The sequence below is a fragment of the Eulemur rufifrons genome, chromosome 6, assembly GCF_041146395.1.
Source record: "Eulemur rufifrons isolate Redbay chromosome 6, OSU_ERuf_1, whole genome shotgun sequence".
NCBI lineage: Eukaryota > Metazoa > Chordata > Mammalia > Primates > Lemuridae > Eulemur > Eulemur rufifrons.
Window position 1 is genome coordinate 97571075 of NC_090988.1, and position 16537 is coordinate 97587611.

General features: G+C 52.2%; 1 protein-coding gene across 8 annotated transcripts in view; it reads left to right on the forward strand.

Annotated features, from left to right (window-relative positions):
* NRXN2 (neurexin 2) overlaps positions 1 to 16537 on the forward strand; it is a 100099-nt gene that overhangs the window by 20063 nt on the left and 63499 nt on the right. For 5 of the 8 annotated variants that reach the window (XM_069470225.1, XM_069470229.1, XM_069470232.1 and 2 more), the window contains 2 exons: positions 4122 to 4423; positions 13014 to 13037. In XM_069470225.1, coding sequence (XP_069326326.1) covers positions 4122 to 4423; positions 13014 to 13037 — 326 coding nt within the window. Of the gene's footprint in view, positions 1 to 4121; positions 4424 to 13013; positions 13059 to 16537 lie in introns of all 8 variants that reach the window. The other 3 variants (XM_069470224.1, XM_069470228.1, XM_069470231.1) reach the window with 2 other exon arrangements.

Below are 16537 nucleotides of genomic sequence, written 5' to 3' on the forward strand. Positions count from 1 at the left end.
CTTCACTGCCCTTTGTGGTGTGGGTTGTTGCCCTCAATTTACAGATGGGGAAACTGACACTGGCCAGAGCCCCCAAGGCCAGCACTGGGCACTTCAAGCATATCTTAGGAGTCTACCTCCTCTATCTGTACTGTGGCTGCCTCTTTTAAGAGAATGTAGTTCCCAAGAAGTTTACAGGCCAGTTTGACGACTCCTTAGGGAAGTACAGTGGGTGACAAGCACTGGGCTGGAGATGTTCTTTAGTCTGAGCTCTTCTGTCTGCCTGGATTTCGGCCACCCTGCCCCCTTCCCCAAAGTCTGGCATCTCCTCCGGCTGACCCTAGAGACAGCAGCCAGGCCATCCACACTGGCTACCCTGGACACTTCAGTGTTTCCTCTGTCTACACCTCCATTAGATGGCTTGTCACACTGCATCATAACTGTCCCTTCACCTGTTTGCCTTCCCCACTAGACTGAGCTCCCTGAGGACAGGGATTGGGTATTGTCATTGTATACCCCGTGCTTTACACAGCTCTTGGCACATACGTAGGCGTGTGCTCAGCAAAGTTACTTAATATGAGTGAATGGTCTCTGTTCCCACGGGGCTCACTGATGTTCTAACACATGACTACAATAAAGCGTGGTCCATGCAAAGTATTTGGAAAGTACAGACTCTGTTCAGAGGAGTTAATTTATTCATTGAGAGGGAGACAGAGAGACAGAGAGGCAACACACATAAAGTTAAGTACCAGTCCAAGAGTACCAGTCCATTTGAAGCTTTTCTCTTTCTAAGAGGTCCACAGAAACCTGGGAGGTGGGCTGATGACTAGCTCCATTTTCCAGAGAAGAAAGCCGGGCGCTCAGAGCCCAGCTTTGTGACCAGCCAAGGTCACAAAGCTGGTGGTGGAGCCAGCACGAGCGCCCAGGTCTTTCTCACATCACATTTCCTCTCCAGGGAGCAGTACAAGATGTTACTAGGCAGTAAGTGCCAAATGAGCAGAACAGACAGCTGTAGCACTCCAGCGGGGGAGGGGCGGGCGCTGGAGACCTTCCCAGAGGGGGCCTTTGAGCTGGGCCTGCGAAGGCGGCAGCTGCTCTGTCCCTCATGGTGCTGAGGCCCAGGCCCACAACAGCTACTCTCTAGCCACGTACAGTTTCACCGGGGGCACTCGAGGGGCTACAGACTCCCCAACTGTGGCGGGGAAATAAGGATCTGTTATTACCCCGCTTCCCGGGGCCAGGCGCTGTCAGCAGCGGCGCTGTGTGTTGCTCCTGCGCTGCTGGGAGTCGTAGTTCCCCGCTCGGCCGGCGCGGCGAGGATGGGGGAGAGCGCCCCCTGGTGCCTCAGGGCTTGTGCGTCCCAGATCGGGTACGTGCTCCGCGGAGCACCTGGCGGCCCCCACGCCCTAACCCCAGTAGAGTCCCCGACCAGTCCCTTGAAGTCCTGCCTCCGCCCCCACTCCGGTTTTCTGTCTCCTCGCCATGCTTGGGTTTTCCTGCCCACACTTGCTCCTCTCTCTTCTGTCTGCTTGCTCGAAGGCTTCAGGCGCCTTTGGGCTGCTGCTGCCCCTCCACATCCCTGGGCCGACCGGGGTCTTTGGCGGCAAAGGGACGAGAGCTGTGGAGGCTGGGGCTCCAGAGTGGCTGGTTTCGCTTCCACTCCGAGACCTGAGGCAGAGCCGCGGGGTCAGGGAATGGCCTCATTTCTCCACTTGGCCTTGGCAGCTATGGTTGGCCCCAGACTCGCCTCTCTCTTTTTTTCTGGCCTCTTTTGTTCTGTCCCAATCACTTTTTCACGTGGTTGCCTTATTCTTCCCTTTCTCTCTGTTTGACTCTTTCTTTAATGGTATTTTCTTTGACTGCAGTGAAGGTGAGGGAGTGGGAGGAGTGGCTTCTGGGAGGGACTAGTACGTGCTGCAAATCCAAGGTCAAACTCGGTCCCTTTTCTGGTCCTTGAGCCCCCTGGCTCTGCCGGTGCCTGGGCAGCAGGCCTGGTTGCTATGGAGATGGCAGGGCCCCAGAAAGCCTTGACTTCCATTCCCCAGAGGTCCCTGTCCCCTTTCCTTGCTGGCCCTCTTCCCCTCTCCTTACCTGTCCCCTGTGGGGCCTGCTCTTTTTCTTTATCCAGGTAGGTCCCCTTGTCCCCTCCTGTTCCTTGTCATCCCTGAGCCAGCTCCACTCATCTCTTGTTCCTGCGCTGGTCCGCCCTTCCCCCTCTCCGCCCTCCATTCTTCCCCACCTTCCCTTCTTGTCTCTGCTGGGGTCCTCACTTTGGCTTTCTGGCCCTTCCCCTGGCACCCTAAGTAGGCAGAGGGAGGGATGCAGAGTGTCCCAATGTTGCCCGGGCCCCCACCAGCCCTGCTGCCCTGTGGCCTCAGGAAACCAGGCCTTGACAGCTGCAGCGAGTGCTGTGCCAGGCTCTGGGGCAGCAGCTGGTGCCTTGGCATCCGGAGGCAGCGAGGACAGAGTCTGTGGGCAGCCTGCCCGGAGGGAAAGAAGCAGCTTGTGTGTGGAGGGGAGGGGATCTGCAGATTCTGTGCTCAGAGACCCCCCACCTCGACACGGAGCCTCCCTGCCCCCCAGGGGAAGGCAGGGGCCTGCTGGTGGCCCTGCATGCATCGTGCCTGCTCTTGCCCAGGCCTTGGGGGCATCTGCTGAGACCTCCTGCACTTAGATAGCTTGGTTTCTTCAGAGAGACCCTCAGGGACACAGTCTTGTCTGCCCCTCATCCACCCCGTGAGGTAGGCAGGACCACGTGTATGTCAAGGGTTGCTGGCCAGGAGAAGCATGGCCCTCTGGTCTCTCCTGACTCCATATCCAGTTGTCTTCCCTCTGCTTGTGCTCTGGCTTTTGAAGGTATGGGGCTGAGAACCCAACTTCCCGGTACCACTGAATCATCGTCCTGTCACTTGTCACCAACTCACAGAACGCTAACAATCCTTCAGGCTCTCCCAGTAGTTTTTGTTTTTGCTTAAAAAGTGCCAATGAAAGGGCCCTGTGTGGGGTGCCTGTGTGCACATGTGCACACGCATGTAGGGGCACACGCACAGAGCCAGGCCTGCCCTTGCACTCTTACCCCATCACCCACCGGGGACACACAGGTCGCATACCTGGCGCTCGGGCTGCTCAGAGGCTCTCTGCCTAGGGCCTGTCTGCGCTGTCCTTCTCAGGCTGGAGTGAGGAGTTGGGGTGGTGGTGATAGCAGGCATGATGGCCACCTCTGAAAGCGCCACTCTGCCACCTGCTGCTGCCTGGTGTCTATCCCTGTCAACTGCATTGTGTCTTCCCTGCCCGTCCCCATTCCACCACCTCCCATTCTCCTCCTCTGCCCTCTGCTGCACGACAGGCCTACTTGTTCCATCCCATATGGTGAGGCTGAAACTGTCCCAGGGCCCTGAGATTGGCTGTCACCAAAGGAGGGGTAGGAGTCCCTTGGTGCCCAGCCATGGGGGAGGAACTCCCAGGGAGAAGTCAGCTAGAGCCTTGTTTCTCTTCCATGTCCCTTTGTTAAGGGGAGTGGCCAATGGGAAGGCTGCTGGGGAGGGGATAGTGAGACCCTCTGCTTTGCTTGGGCCTGTGGCAGCGTACTTACCAGCAGTCGGTGGGAGCCACTTAACACCCTCTTAGTTTGGAAATGGACATGGGAGAAATTGACATTTTTACTTTTTTTTTTTTTTGATAGAGTCTTGCTCTGTTGCCCAGGCTAGAGTGCAATAGTGTCATCATAGCTCACAGCAACCTCAAACTCCTGGGCTCAAGCCATCCTCCTGCTTTGGCCTCCCGACTAGCTGGGACCACAGGCATGTGCCACCACGCCCAGCTAATTTTTCTATTTTTAGTAGAGAAGGGGTCTCGCTGTTGCTCAGGCTGGTCTGGAACTCCTGAGCTCAAGGGATTCTCCCACCTCGGCCTCCCAGAGTGCTAGGATTATAGGTGTGAGCCACTGTGCCTGGTCTGAAGTTGACTTTTGACAGCAGAGATGGCAGGGTCCCTCTGAGAGGAGGGTTGACAGGCTGAGGGCTGGGAGCCCAGGGCTCCTGGTGTCCAGGACCCATGCCTGGGTTGCTGGAGGGGGCGAGGGAGGCACTGGCATACCTTAGCCCACTCAGCCTTCCCCCGTCTTCCCACACTGCGGCATGCAGGCAAGGAGGAGTTTGTGGCGACCTTCAAAGGCAATGAGTTCTTCTGCTACGACCTGTCACACAACCCGATCCAGAGCAGCACTGATGAGATCACGCTGGCCTTCCGCACCCTGCAGCGCAACGGGCTGATGCTGCACACGGGCAAGTCGGCCGACTACGTCAACCTGTCCCTCAAGTCTGGGGCCGTCTGGCTGGTCATCAACCTAGGCTCGGGTGCCTTCGAGGCCCTTGTGGAACCTGTCAACGGCAAGTTCAACGACAACGCCTGGCACGACGTCCGGGTTACCCGAAACCTGCGCCAGGTAGGGGGAGCAAGAAGAAGGCCGGGGGTCAGCTGACCTGGTGTGTAGGGGAGTGGCGAGAGGGGCCTGCGGGGTGCAGGTTGGAGGGGTCAGTGCTGGGCAGTGAGATGTGTTTCTGGAGAACATGGCTTAGGGCTGTGAGGGTCCCAATGTGCAGCTGCAGTGTCATTCGTCACAGGCTTCAGAGACCAGGCAGCAGTTCGAGGAGGAGGCTTCAGAGCTGCCCGTGGGCAGAGTTGCAAGGGCAGGGGAAGGGCTGGGCTCCGATGGGTGGGAGCAGCTGGTGTCTCAAGGGTGGGGGCCAAGAACTTGGGTGACTTGGCAGGAGGGTGATTCAGGAGATGGGAGGAGTGAGTCAGAGCCTGAGTTGGTGGCCCGGGGTTCCATGGGGTGGGGATGGGGCTCTCGGGAGTAGACAGGCTCTGGCCTGGTGGAGCAGGTGTGGGTGTCCTGACACTAGGGCAGTAAGGCAGGAAGGCAAGCCTGAGCTATGAGTGGGGGCAGGATGGGCTCTGCCCTCAGCCACGGCTTTTCTAGGGTAGAGGCCGGGGGTGGGGGGCGTCAGAGTGAGGTGGAGACGCAGCAGGAAGAGAGGGAGAGCAGGACCAGGGAGGATGTTGGCCCTGTGTCTCCTCTGGGCAGGACACGCCCTTCTCTTCCCTCCCTTTCCTTCAAAGGAGCCAGGCCCTCCAGCACCCCATGGCTTGCATCTGCCTCTCTGGCTGCTGGGCTGGCTCATTCAGGTGCTGGAGGAGACCCTCCTGGGTGGGCCACTGCAGACAGGACAGGCCTCTTCCCTGCAGTGTCCCCTCGGCTTCTGTTCCCAGATGCCCCCACTGGACAGGTCCTCTTAGCAGTGACCCTCTTCACCTCTCACGAGGCCCAGGGAGGCTACTGCAGTTGCGGCCATCTCTCTGGCCAAGGTTTGCTTGGTAGGAAACCTCCCCAGCTTGTTTTTAGCCCGAGAAGTTCCCTTTCAGGCAGGGTCCTGACCCTTCTTCCCAAGCAGGAGAGGCTGCTGTGGCTCCTGTGGTGGCTCCTTTCTCTACCTTCTGACCCTGGGTCTCAGGTGCTCGGGCATTTGCTGGTTCTTCTTTCTCTTGGGTGCTGGTGGCTGGGAAGATCTTCCAGCTCCATCTCTCGAGGTCTGTGGGAACCAGGAAAACCTGAGAGCCTTGTCCTCAGAGGCTCTGTCCTGCTCTCTGTGGCCATTCTCTTACTAGTTTCTTCTCTGGACTTCCTGGTTCTGGCAGTGTGGTGGCCACCCTTCCTTGTCTGTCCTCTTCGTCATCATCTTTGTCTCCCTCCTTCTCCTCCTCTTCCTCCTCCCCTTCCTCCCACTGAAAGGCTTGTCAGCTAGGCTCAGCATCCTGGCTCACTGCCCACTCTTTTTACCTGGACTTATTTGACACCACGGGAGATGATCTAATGGGGATTCCTCCCCGGTTCCTGCTGGCCCCGTCTGGGAGGGCGTTCAGACTGATCCAGCCACTCCCCCAGCCTGCACTCCCAGCTGCAGCTGGGCTCCTGCTGCTGCGCCTGTTCTTCGTGGCCCTGAGTTCTGAAGAGTGGCATGCTTGGTGGAGGCCCTCTCCTCCATGCAGTGCCCGTCTTCATGTCACATCATCCCTTTCCCCATTCAGAGGGCTGTATTGTGTTGTCACCACAGTCTGAACACACCTGAGTGTGTCATGTATACATTTGTGATACTTTCAGGTACCCCACACATTTTGTTGGTGCTTCTTACTGTGTACTCTCCCCTAGGACCAGTGCTGTCACCTGGTACTGCCTTTGGCTAGATGTTGCAAGCCCAGAGTCCCTATCCATACATCATCTGGCCAACGAATGTATGGTGCATCCATTCTGAGTACAGAGGGAAAAAAGACATGGTCTCTGCCCTCCCAGTACTTCGGCTCTTGATGAGTCTGTTGAAAGTGAACACAGCAAGGCCATGCAAGTGCCAAGTGAGCAGCAGAAACCTTCAGCATGCTAGAACTCGGGAGATACCCAAGAGGAGGGAGAGGTTTGTGGCTGGGTGAAGTGGGGAAGCCACACAAAGGAGGTGACACATGGCCTCGGCTACTCTGAGTGTAGACAGTGACCCGTGGTCAGCTTTTCCTGGGGCTCATAGGATCACAGGTCCAAGCTGGTAACTGACGGAAACCGCTTCCCCTTGGAATGTTCTACCAGGTGGCTTAGAGCAGAGGCAGGTCATGCTGACCCCAAAGCAGGTTTTCAGGACCACAGACTGCTTAAAGCCTTTGATTGAGAACTCTCTTTGAAGGGTTTTTAGGGGGATTTCTTTGACACCTGTCCATGCCCATAAATGTGAGGTGTAGGAACTGCAGATGGGCAGCTCTCTTTTGGTCATCGTGGGCCCTTGCTCAAGGCCTTACCTGTGGCCACATCCATCCTCGCCAGGCCCTTTGTGTGCCTGTTTTTCAGGGCTTCAGAGAGTAAGTTAGTGGAGTCTGTTGTCCCTAGAGCAGTGTTTCTCAGTCATTCAATTGTGTTGTGCCCCCCGGGGACATTTGGTAGTGTCTGGAGACATTTTGGGTTGTCATAACTTAGGGGGTGCTGTTGGCATCTCGTGAGTATAGACCAGGATGATGCCAAATATCCTACAGTTGACAGGACAGTCCTCACAACAAAGAATCATCTGACCTCAAATTTCAGTGGTGCCGATGTGGAGACACCCTGCTCAAGAAAGTTTATGCAGTGTCCAGATGACATCCTGGGATTGGAAAAGTCCTTTATGTGACTTGAGGGGTGATTCTAGGTGGAGTGGTTTGAACCAATGTCCGGTCTCCTCCAGGTTTTGTGGGCCAGGAGATAGGACAAGGAGGTAATGTGAGAAATGACATCTGTTTCAGCCTTACAGGAGAGATGGCCAGGATCTGAGGACACTTTGGCTTCCATGGTGTTTTCCCCTCATGTGACCAGAATGGCTGGGAAGATGATCACCTGGGTAGGGCCTGGCCCAGAACCGGCACTGAGGGGTCTCCCTTTCCTTTGCTTCTGCAGCTGTGGAGTGGGTCAAAGGCCAGCTCCAAGGACTGGAAGGAGGTAGAATTTTTCTCCCTTTCCCCCTGAACTAGGTAATTATCCCTGGAATCATCTAGAAGCCCTTAGAACATAGCACTTAGGACCAGAGGGGGGCTGATGTGATAGTGCCTTGCTCTTTCCTTTCAAGCAAACCCTTGAAGCCACTGTGACCAGTGGTGTCTTTTGGGGGATCTTGGCAGGAATGATTATCTCTGAGGATGCCCTGAGGCCTATTTTTAGTCCTGGGCTTGCTTTCCTTCCATACCCAGTGTGCTTCCCAACTGCTTCCCGCCTTCATGCAAGCACAGTGTGCAAACCCATTTTATCATTAGCCAGCACCAAATTTGGAAGACAAGCTTGCTACCAAAATATCACATGGTGCTTCCTCCTGCCCAGCTTGAATGAATCCTCTCCTCAGTGCAGAGACTCTCAGGAGCTCCCCAATGCCCCAAGGATCAAGTCTGCAAGGATGAAGTCTCCAAAGATGGAGTCCTCCAAGGATAGAGTCCTTCAAGCATAGAGTTCCCCAAGGATGTAGTCCCCCAAGGATGTAGTCCCTAAGGATAGAGTCTCCAAGGATGGAGTCCTCCACAGATGGAGTCCCTTAAGGATGGAGTCTTCCAAGGATGCAGTCCCCAAGGATGCAGTCCTCCAAGGATGGAATCCCCTAAGAATGGAGTCCTCTATGGATGAAGTCCCCTAAGGATGGAGTCCCCCAAGGATGCAGTCCCCAAGGATGGAGTTCCCCATGGATGGAGTCCCCTAAGTATACAGTCCCTAAGGGGAAGATGGAGTCCCCAAGGATAGAGTCCCCCAATGATGCAGTCCCCAAGGATGGAGTCCCCCAGGATAGAGTCCCCCAATGATGCAGTCCCCAAGGATGGAGTCCCCCAGGATAGAGTTCCCAAGGATGGAGTCCCCAAGGATACAGTTCCCCAAGGATGGAGTCCATCATGCATTTAGGGCTCCTCTCCCTACTTCCTGCCCAGGTCTCTCACCCTCTCTGGCATGGCATACACCTGTCTCTGGGCCTAGCTGTGCTGCTCTCCATGTTCATTTAGGCCAACTTTCCTAGTTTTTCCCTTTGTTCCCACAGTTCTTCCATGGACAGCACCCATCCACCCTTCTTTTTGCCTGGTGAAATCCTAGAGCTAGTGTTTTAGTCAGACAGACTGGGTTCAAATCCCAGCTCTGCCAGTAGTTGTTTGAGTGACTTTTAGGCAAGTTATACAACCTCTCTGAGCTTCATCTTCTCATCAGCAAAGTGAAAACGAGCCTTTTGCTAACTAATGAGGAATGCCTTAAAGCACTCAGCACAGCCTGGCACAGCGTGAGCAGCGAAGGACTCACTGCCGCCATTATCATTAGTTGTGTTTTTTTTCAATCTTTCAGGCCCAGCTTAAATGCCACCTTCTTCATAAAGCCTTCCTCGATCCATCCCCTTAGCCAGCCTCCTCCTTGGCTGTGTTCTTCAAGTCCTTGGGAACTTGTATTCTAGCTCTCTCATCACATTCTGCCTGCATCAATATTTATATTCATTCCTTGTCTCTACTTCTAGGTGGTAAGCAAGTTGAGGGCTTAATGCCTGCAACTATTGAGTGTTTTTAGTTATTTTTCTAATAGTTTTTTCTGATTCATTTATTCTTTTTCTTTTCTTTTTTTTTTTTTTTGAGACAGAGTCTCGCTCTGTTGCCCGGGCTAGAGTGAGTGCCGTGGCGTCAGCCTAGCTCACAGCAACCTCAAACTCCTGGGCTCAAGCAATCCTCTTGCCTCAGCCTCCCACGTAGCTGGGACTACAGGCATGCGCCACCATGCCCGGCTAATTTTTTCTATATATATTTTTAGTTGGCCAGATAATTTCATACTAATTTTTGGTAGAGACGGGGTCTCGCTCTTGCTAAGGTTGGTCTCGAACTCCTGACCTCGAGCGATCCACCCACCTCGGCCTCCCAGAGTGCTAGGATTACAGGCGTGAGCCACCACGCCCGGCCTTTTATTCTTTTTCTTGAAGGCAATTGGTAAGGTTTTGGACATGAGGACCCATGCCCCAAAGTAGTAGACCTAACAACTTCATATGAGCACTGAACTACTTCTCGTCCTCCTGGAAAAAACTCCAATTTGCTTTACAAGACCAGAAGAGCACCTCTCCTTCCTGCTCCCTGCTCTGAATATCCACAGGCCTCTGTCCCTTTGTCACAGCATTTCTCAGGTTGCACTGTAACATTTCTCCCCAGCTAGCCCCTGGGTTCAAAGGTTTCATTTCTCTTTAGTGTCTGACCTAATTATTATGACAATCTGGTGAGGTGGGAGATAGTATTCCCATTTTGCTGATGAGGACACTGAGATCTGGAAGATTAAAGAACTTGCTCAAGGTTATCTAGTTAGGAAGTAGTGGAACTGGAAGTCTGACTTCGAACCCACTCCATTTCTTTGCCTCCAAGCAAGGGACTGGTTGTTGTCATTGGTGCAAAATGCAAAGGAGGCTGTAGTTTGTCTCGTGGTTCTGTCATTCTTGGATGTTCTCAAATCTTGAAGCCATTTGAGTGTTCTGCTCATGTCTCCGAAAAATGGGTCCCTATTATGTCTGAGTGGAGTGGATTCCTCTTTTCTTTACCCTGAGATTCTCTTGCTCAAGCTCCACAGATTGCCTTCATCCCAGATTTTTGTGATTTGTGCATATGATCCGCCTCTTGGATTTTGAGGGAGCTGGAGCTACACTCAGATTTCAAGGTGGAGATGGGATATAGTTCTGTCCAAAGGCCCTTGGCCTTGGTAAGTGACCACTTGACATGATGACTGGCTTCTCCCCTCTATGACTTTGATGCCGTTCTTACTCATTATGCATTGTTATTCTTGTGCCCCCAGGCTCCAGGAGCTCTCTACCTGCTTTATCTCACTGCTCATAAAGCCTTCATTGCTCATCTGTTAGTCTGAAGCCTCAGCTCTCCAGATCCTGGGCCTTTGGGGAGGCCTGGGCTGCCAGGTACCCCTTTTCCTGTGCCACCAGGAATGGGCTCCAGTGGAAGCTCCATTCTAGTATTTGACCACAATTGTCCCCTTAAGCACGGTCTCCATGGACTGGGTTCTGGATGCTCGATCCTTAGGCCTGGAGGGGCCCTGTCTCACCCACTCTAACCGTGGTGTTGTGCAGAGGAAGCCTGGATCTCTTGACAAATTAGTGGAAGGCCCAGGCTTTGAATTCACATTTCTTCCCTCTCAATCCTGATTCTTAATTTACTGTTCTGCTTGTTAAAAATGGAATCTTCTCCATGAAAGTTGAAAGCTTTTTTTTTTTTTTCTTATTTTATTCTCCACAACCAGTTCTAATTCAAAAAGAGTAGTAATTGGATCTTTAACGCCAATGCCTTTTCCCCCTGCCTGTTTGACTAGTGCAGTGATACCAGACAACTCTTACCCATTTGGGCACAATTGGTTTAGCTGCCCTGAAGCTAATTGTTCCTTGTTCTGACTAGTTGGCCTCTTTATTTTATGATAGTCCTACCAGCCGGCAGTACTAATCCTCTTATCACACGTTATCCCCTGGCTCCAATCACTGCACCCACAATTAGACTCTTCTCCTGCTATGTAAACTGCCTCTGCATCACTAATAATTAATATTGGTTATTCAGTACTTCTTCTAGCTGCTAAATATTGAATTCTGTTATTTTTAATTATACAAGGCCCTTATTAATTATGTTACTGAATTAGTCCTGTGCCCACTGGTTATAGCAACTCTCTAACTAATGGATCTGTCCCTAGAATACCTTTCTCACAATCACATTCTCGGGCATGCAGTTTAGTATTTAATGGACATCAAAGAATAATGTGCCTCTCTCTCTAATACTCTTAAGTAAAGCTGCCTCAGTACCTTTGACATCTCCTCCCCAAAGACCAGGGTGATTTGGAAGGTGGTTGTTGTTGCTGTCTTTGGCAATGAGAAGAGAAAATGAACTGAGAACCATATGAGAGTGGGGACTCTAGAAATTGGGGTAGAAGAAGCTGGCTTATAGCTTGGGGAGGAGGGGGAGGAGTAAGGGGTTTTAGAGGTAGGTGGCCTTCTGTGTTGCTTTTTATGGGTACGGGGGAGTGGATTTCTGGAGCTGGCTGCGGGGAGTGGAGGCTCAGGGTTTATGGGTATACCTGGAGATAGGCGGGGCTGCTGGGACCAATTCCAGGGACTTGCAGGGATGGTGGGGGTAGTGCTTAATTCTGGGAGGGATGGGAGCGCAGAGGAGAGTAAGAGAATGGGAGTGGGGTGATTGAAGAGCTTGGAGAACTTTTCAGGAAATGTGGGCTCTGAAAAAGTCAAGGTGGATAGGTGGGAGGAGTCAGCTATGGATGGGAGGACGGGTGTGGGGGGGGCTGATTAGATATAATATGAGCGTGAACCCTCTGCCAGCCCACGGAGGGCAAGGTTTCCCTCCAAGCTTTTCTGGTGGCGACTCACTCTCTCTTCCTTTTTCAAGGATGAGGAGCAGGAAAAAATAAATAAGAGGAGCTGCCCCTCCCCTCAGTGACTCCCTGGATCTATTTGCCTACCCTCCATCCGCAGGAAAAGCAGACACCCATGTTCCCTCCTGTTCTCCTTGGGAACCCCTTCCTTTGCCTCCAGATGAAATTGCCTCTCATTCTCACCAGTCCCTTTGATTCTCCAGGGGTGTTGCCCACTCTTCTCCCAGCCTGACAGCCAGCTGGCCCATCACCAACCTGTTAATCCATTAACCTGACATGGCCACTGGTCAGCCAGTTGGCCAGCACCAACTCAGTTTTTAGCCAGTTCTTTGGAAGGCCATCTGGGTGATCAGTTAGCCAACACACTCGTCAGTCCGTGACTTGACTCAGCAGTCCAACCCTTCTCACACCCCTGTTCCCTCCCTCCCTTCCCCTCGACTCCCTAACATTTCAGCTGATAGGATTTACTAATACTGCATAATTGGGTCTGCTTCTTAATCCCCTGCCTTCCCTTTCTCACCCTCTGTTGGAAAACCCCGTTGCCAACTCTGTGTGTGTTACTAACACGCTTATAACCCAGGGGACCAAGGCATGGGCAGGGACAGGTGGGGCAAGGTATGAGTGAAAAACCGAACTAACCTTTCTGTCTCATCTGCGGAATGTCGACCATCCTTAAGTCTTTGCTTTCTTGGTCCAGTTCTTTTGTTGTTTTCTTCTCTACTAACCAAGGTCTCTAACTGTTCCCCTTCTCTGCAGACGGCTCTTCTGGGAGGGGATGGGTGAGGGGAGAGGAATCCAGAGGAGGGATGGGCGAGGGATGGGGAGAAGGGACTTAATTTTTTTGTGTGTTTTATTTCTCCCTCCCATTATGATTTAATTTTCTTTAAACAAAATACTTCCGCTGAACCTAAGGTGGGAGGGTTTGAACAAACAACCAAATATATATGGATATATATTTTTCCTCCTTCCTTGAGTTTCACAGTTGGTCATTTTATTTTTCTTTTCTTTTCATTCTGTTCTTTTGTTGTTGTCTTTGTTGTTTTTTTTTTTTTTTTGACACCCCCCTCCCCCCTCCCCCATATCTCCGGTGAAGCACGCAGGGATTGGACACGCTATGGTAAACAAACTGCATTATCTGGTAGATATCACTCTAATTGTCTTACCGTTTGGTTTGCCGTGGGTTTTTTTAACTGTTCAATTCTCCCTCTTTTGTTTTCTTTCCCTGTTTAGTTTTGGTTGTTTTGCTCTTCCAATTGTTTTTTGCGTCCTGGACAATCTTTAGATTTTGCTTCTTTCTCTTTTAGTTTTCTTCTTTCCCTTTTCTTTCTTTTTTGATCCAAACTCAAATCCAAAAGACAAATGGAAATCAAGGAATTTGGCCTGTCCCTCCCCTAATCCCTGACTCTTGAATTTAGTCTCCTGGCCAGAGAGACCTGGGGGCAGGCCCCACGCTCATTGGCTCTGGTTAGACCAGCCCTGATGCCAGGTGGCTTATTTCTATTGCTTTATTTTGTTCTTTTCTTCCCTCCCTTGTTTTTTTCTCTTTGATTTAGTTTCTTTCTTGGTCTCCTGAAAATCCATGGAAAACACCATCCCATGACATGCTCTGCTCTGCTCACTGTCAGCTCCCTGGAAGGACCCCTCAAGTGGGGGGAGGGGGTTGGGGGTGAGACCCCTGGTGGCAGCCAGCTGGGCAGGTTCCCCAGGTGGGGGGTGGCCTTGGGAGATGCAGAGCTAGCTGGGACCCATCTGGACCTCATTCAAATCACCAGTTCATGTGAGTTTGGGGGCTGCCCCATGCTGGCTGCCAGGAGAAAGGTGTCACCCCGTCCCTCACTTCTCAGCCTTGAGGGTTCCTGGTTCTGTCTCCCCTACATTTTGCATGGCACGAATGGTCTTTTCTCCCCACCAGGGATAGCGTCCAGTTCTCCCCAACCGCTCCGCTGCTCTGACTAACACTGATTCTCACTCTCTTCCTTCCCCTCGCCCCTCCCCTCTACTCCCCTGCCCTCCCGCATGGCCTCTGACAGGGGTGGGTTTCCTTCCCTAATCAGGGCAGTGAGAGGAGTCGTCCCCGCAGGGGTGGACCTGGGGTATTGGTTTTTTTTAGTGTGGTTTTTTTTGTTTTCGTCCTTGTCACGAAGCATCTCTGTTTGGGTTGGGCTCAGTCCCGGTGAGTGTCGGTGTGGGTGTCTGTGTAAATGCAGCTGGTGTGTGTTGGTGTGTGGGTGTGACTGTGTGTAAATGTTGGCGTGACATTTCGGGGTGTTAGTGGGAAACTGTACTCTGTGTGTGTGAGACTCTGCTGGTGACTCTCCATGTGTAAGCGCTGGTGTGAACTGGGGGCTGCGTGACTGTGTGGGTTTTTGAGCCTGGCGAGGACTGTGCGGGGGCGGGCTGCGGGGGCCGGCCCTTCAGTCTAGGTGCCATGACAGGCGGGAACAGGGGAGGAGCTGGGCCTGGCCCTGTGCTCCTCCCTCACCTCAGAGTGTGTGCCCGCAGGCCCTGCTGCGCGCGATCCCCTGGGATTCCCTCATGCCTGCCCAGTCCTGGCTCTGCGGCAGCAGCCGGTTAGTCATCGCCTATTAATAATGCAGAGTGATTGAGCACCAGGCTGGGGACCCTGCAGATGGACGTGTCTGCTCTCATGGGGCCAGTGCTGCTTGGGACAGCTGCCTGGCTGGCCCAGCCTCCTGAGTCTGTGTGGCTGTCTGGCTGGTGAGGAGAAGGGAAGGGTAGTTGGGGCTCTCAATCTGAGTGGCTCCCCAACTTCCCCAGGAGGTTCTACCTCTGGGGCCAAGCCTGGCCTTTCTGGACACTTTTGCAGGCCCTTGTTTTCCTGTACCCATGTAGACTAGTGCTCACAGCCAAAGCCATCTCAGCCCTCCCCAGTTGGAGGCCTCGTGTGGCCACTCCCAGTGGTCCTAGTGTTCCAGTGGGCCATGTGGGGGTCCCAGCCCACCCCTCCACAGGCTCTGTTCCTCCAGCTGCTGCTTCTAGGAGTTAGCTGCCACTACTCTGTTCAAGCCAGGCCATTGAGTACCTGTCAGGAGCTGGCCATTTGGAATTTTCTTTACAGAGTGTCACTGGATAGCCAACCTGTGAGTTTGGGGACAGAAGGGAGGCCACCAGATCAACCCATGTGGTACACCCCAAGCCCCTGGGGAATACCATCCTAGAATTAGCACTCAACAGACCTTCTCAATTCAGTTAAAAATTGAACACGTGGGCTGGGGCTGCTGAAGCTCACTTCTGCCATCTGCCAAATGGGCTGATAACATACCTGTATCACCCATGTCATGGGGCCGGTATGAAGATCCAGTAGGGTAATGGAAGCAAAAGCATTTGTACTCTGTAAAGGACATTAGAATTTTATTAAGCTTTATAAAACATTAACTAATTATCTCAGTGTTTCCAGGGCACGGATGTTTTGTAAAGAAATGATTCCCTTCCGATAGTAAACCCTGGAGAATACAGCATCTCTGGCCCCACAGGAGATCCTATTACCATCCCTTCTTAGGAATCAGTCCCAAAATAACTACACGAAACCCCAGACTGCTTCAGGAATTGGGCTGGGGAGGAGGAGGAGGAAAGATAAATGACTTGGTTAAGTTGGTTAAGAAGCAAACAACCCTGTATGGTTTCAGCCCTGGGAAGGAAAATACCTGCTAAATTCTAAATCTCTAAAGTCCATACTTTCCTGCCTGAGCAACACTGATTGGTAAACAGATCCAGTTGCCTCTTGGTGGCCTCATGATTGTTCATAAACCTGTGCTGGGGATGAGTCTTTCAGGCCAAGACTGGAGTCAGAGTGGGCACCAATAGCATTCAATGTGCTCTGATTTCCAAGGCATCCGCCAGAGAAGTTCTGTTTAGTTTTGAGTTTATTTTTACTAACTCGTTCATATGGACTCTTTTCTTGTTGTTTGAGTACTTCTCCTTGGGGGACAGGGTAGATATAGACCAAAAAGGCCGACTGGTTGAGAGGTTTGGATTAGGTGCATTCAGGCTGATGGAGTTTGCTTGTAAAAATAATAGTTCTCTGTGTACACTCGGGTCTTTCAATAGCTTTCCCATTTTGAATATCATTTAAACTTGATGAATGCCTGGATGGCAGGCAGCAGTCAGAGAGTGCTTCCAGTTAACAGATGGGGAAACTGAGGCCCAGAGAAAGCACCTTGCCTGGGGTCATATAGCGAGATATGGAGGAGTTTCACTTCAGTCGTCTCACTTGATGCTCAGAGTAAGCCTGGAAGAAGTGGAAGTGACAGAAGTCGCTAAACTCCTTTACAGATGGGAGTCAGAGAGGAGAAATGAGATTGTCCTGGAAAACGGAAAGGGCTAAATGACAGCCCAGAATTTCTTTCTTTCTTTCTTTCTTTTTTTTTTTTTAAGGCAAGCACGAAAATGAGGTTTATTGAGGAGAGAAAGATAGGATCATAGAGCAAGAGTAAGGCACAGGTTTACAGAGTGTGATACATACGCCACAGATGACGACCAGACCTGTTGTCACAGAAAAGTGAGAGCAAAAGGAAGGGCAGAAAGGGAGAGCCCAGAATTTCTGACCTGAAGTCTTTCCTCTCGGTTCCCAAACTGTATCAAATTTAGACATGGAGA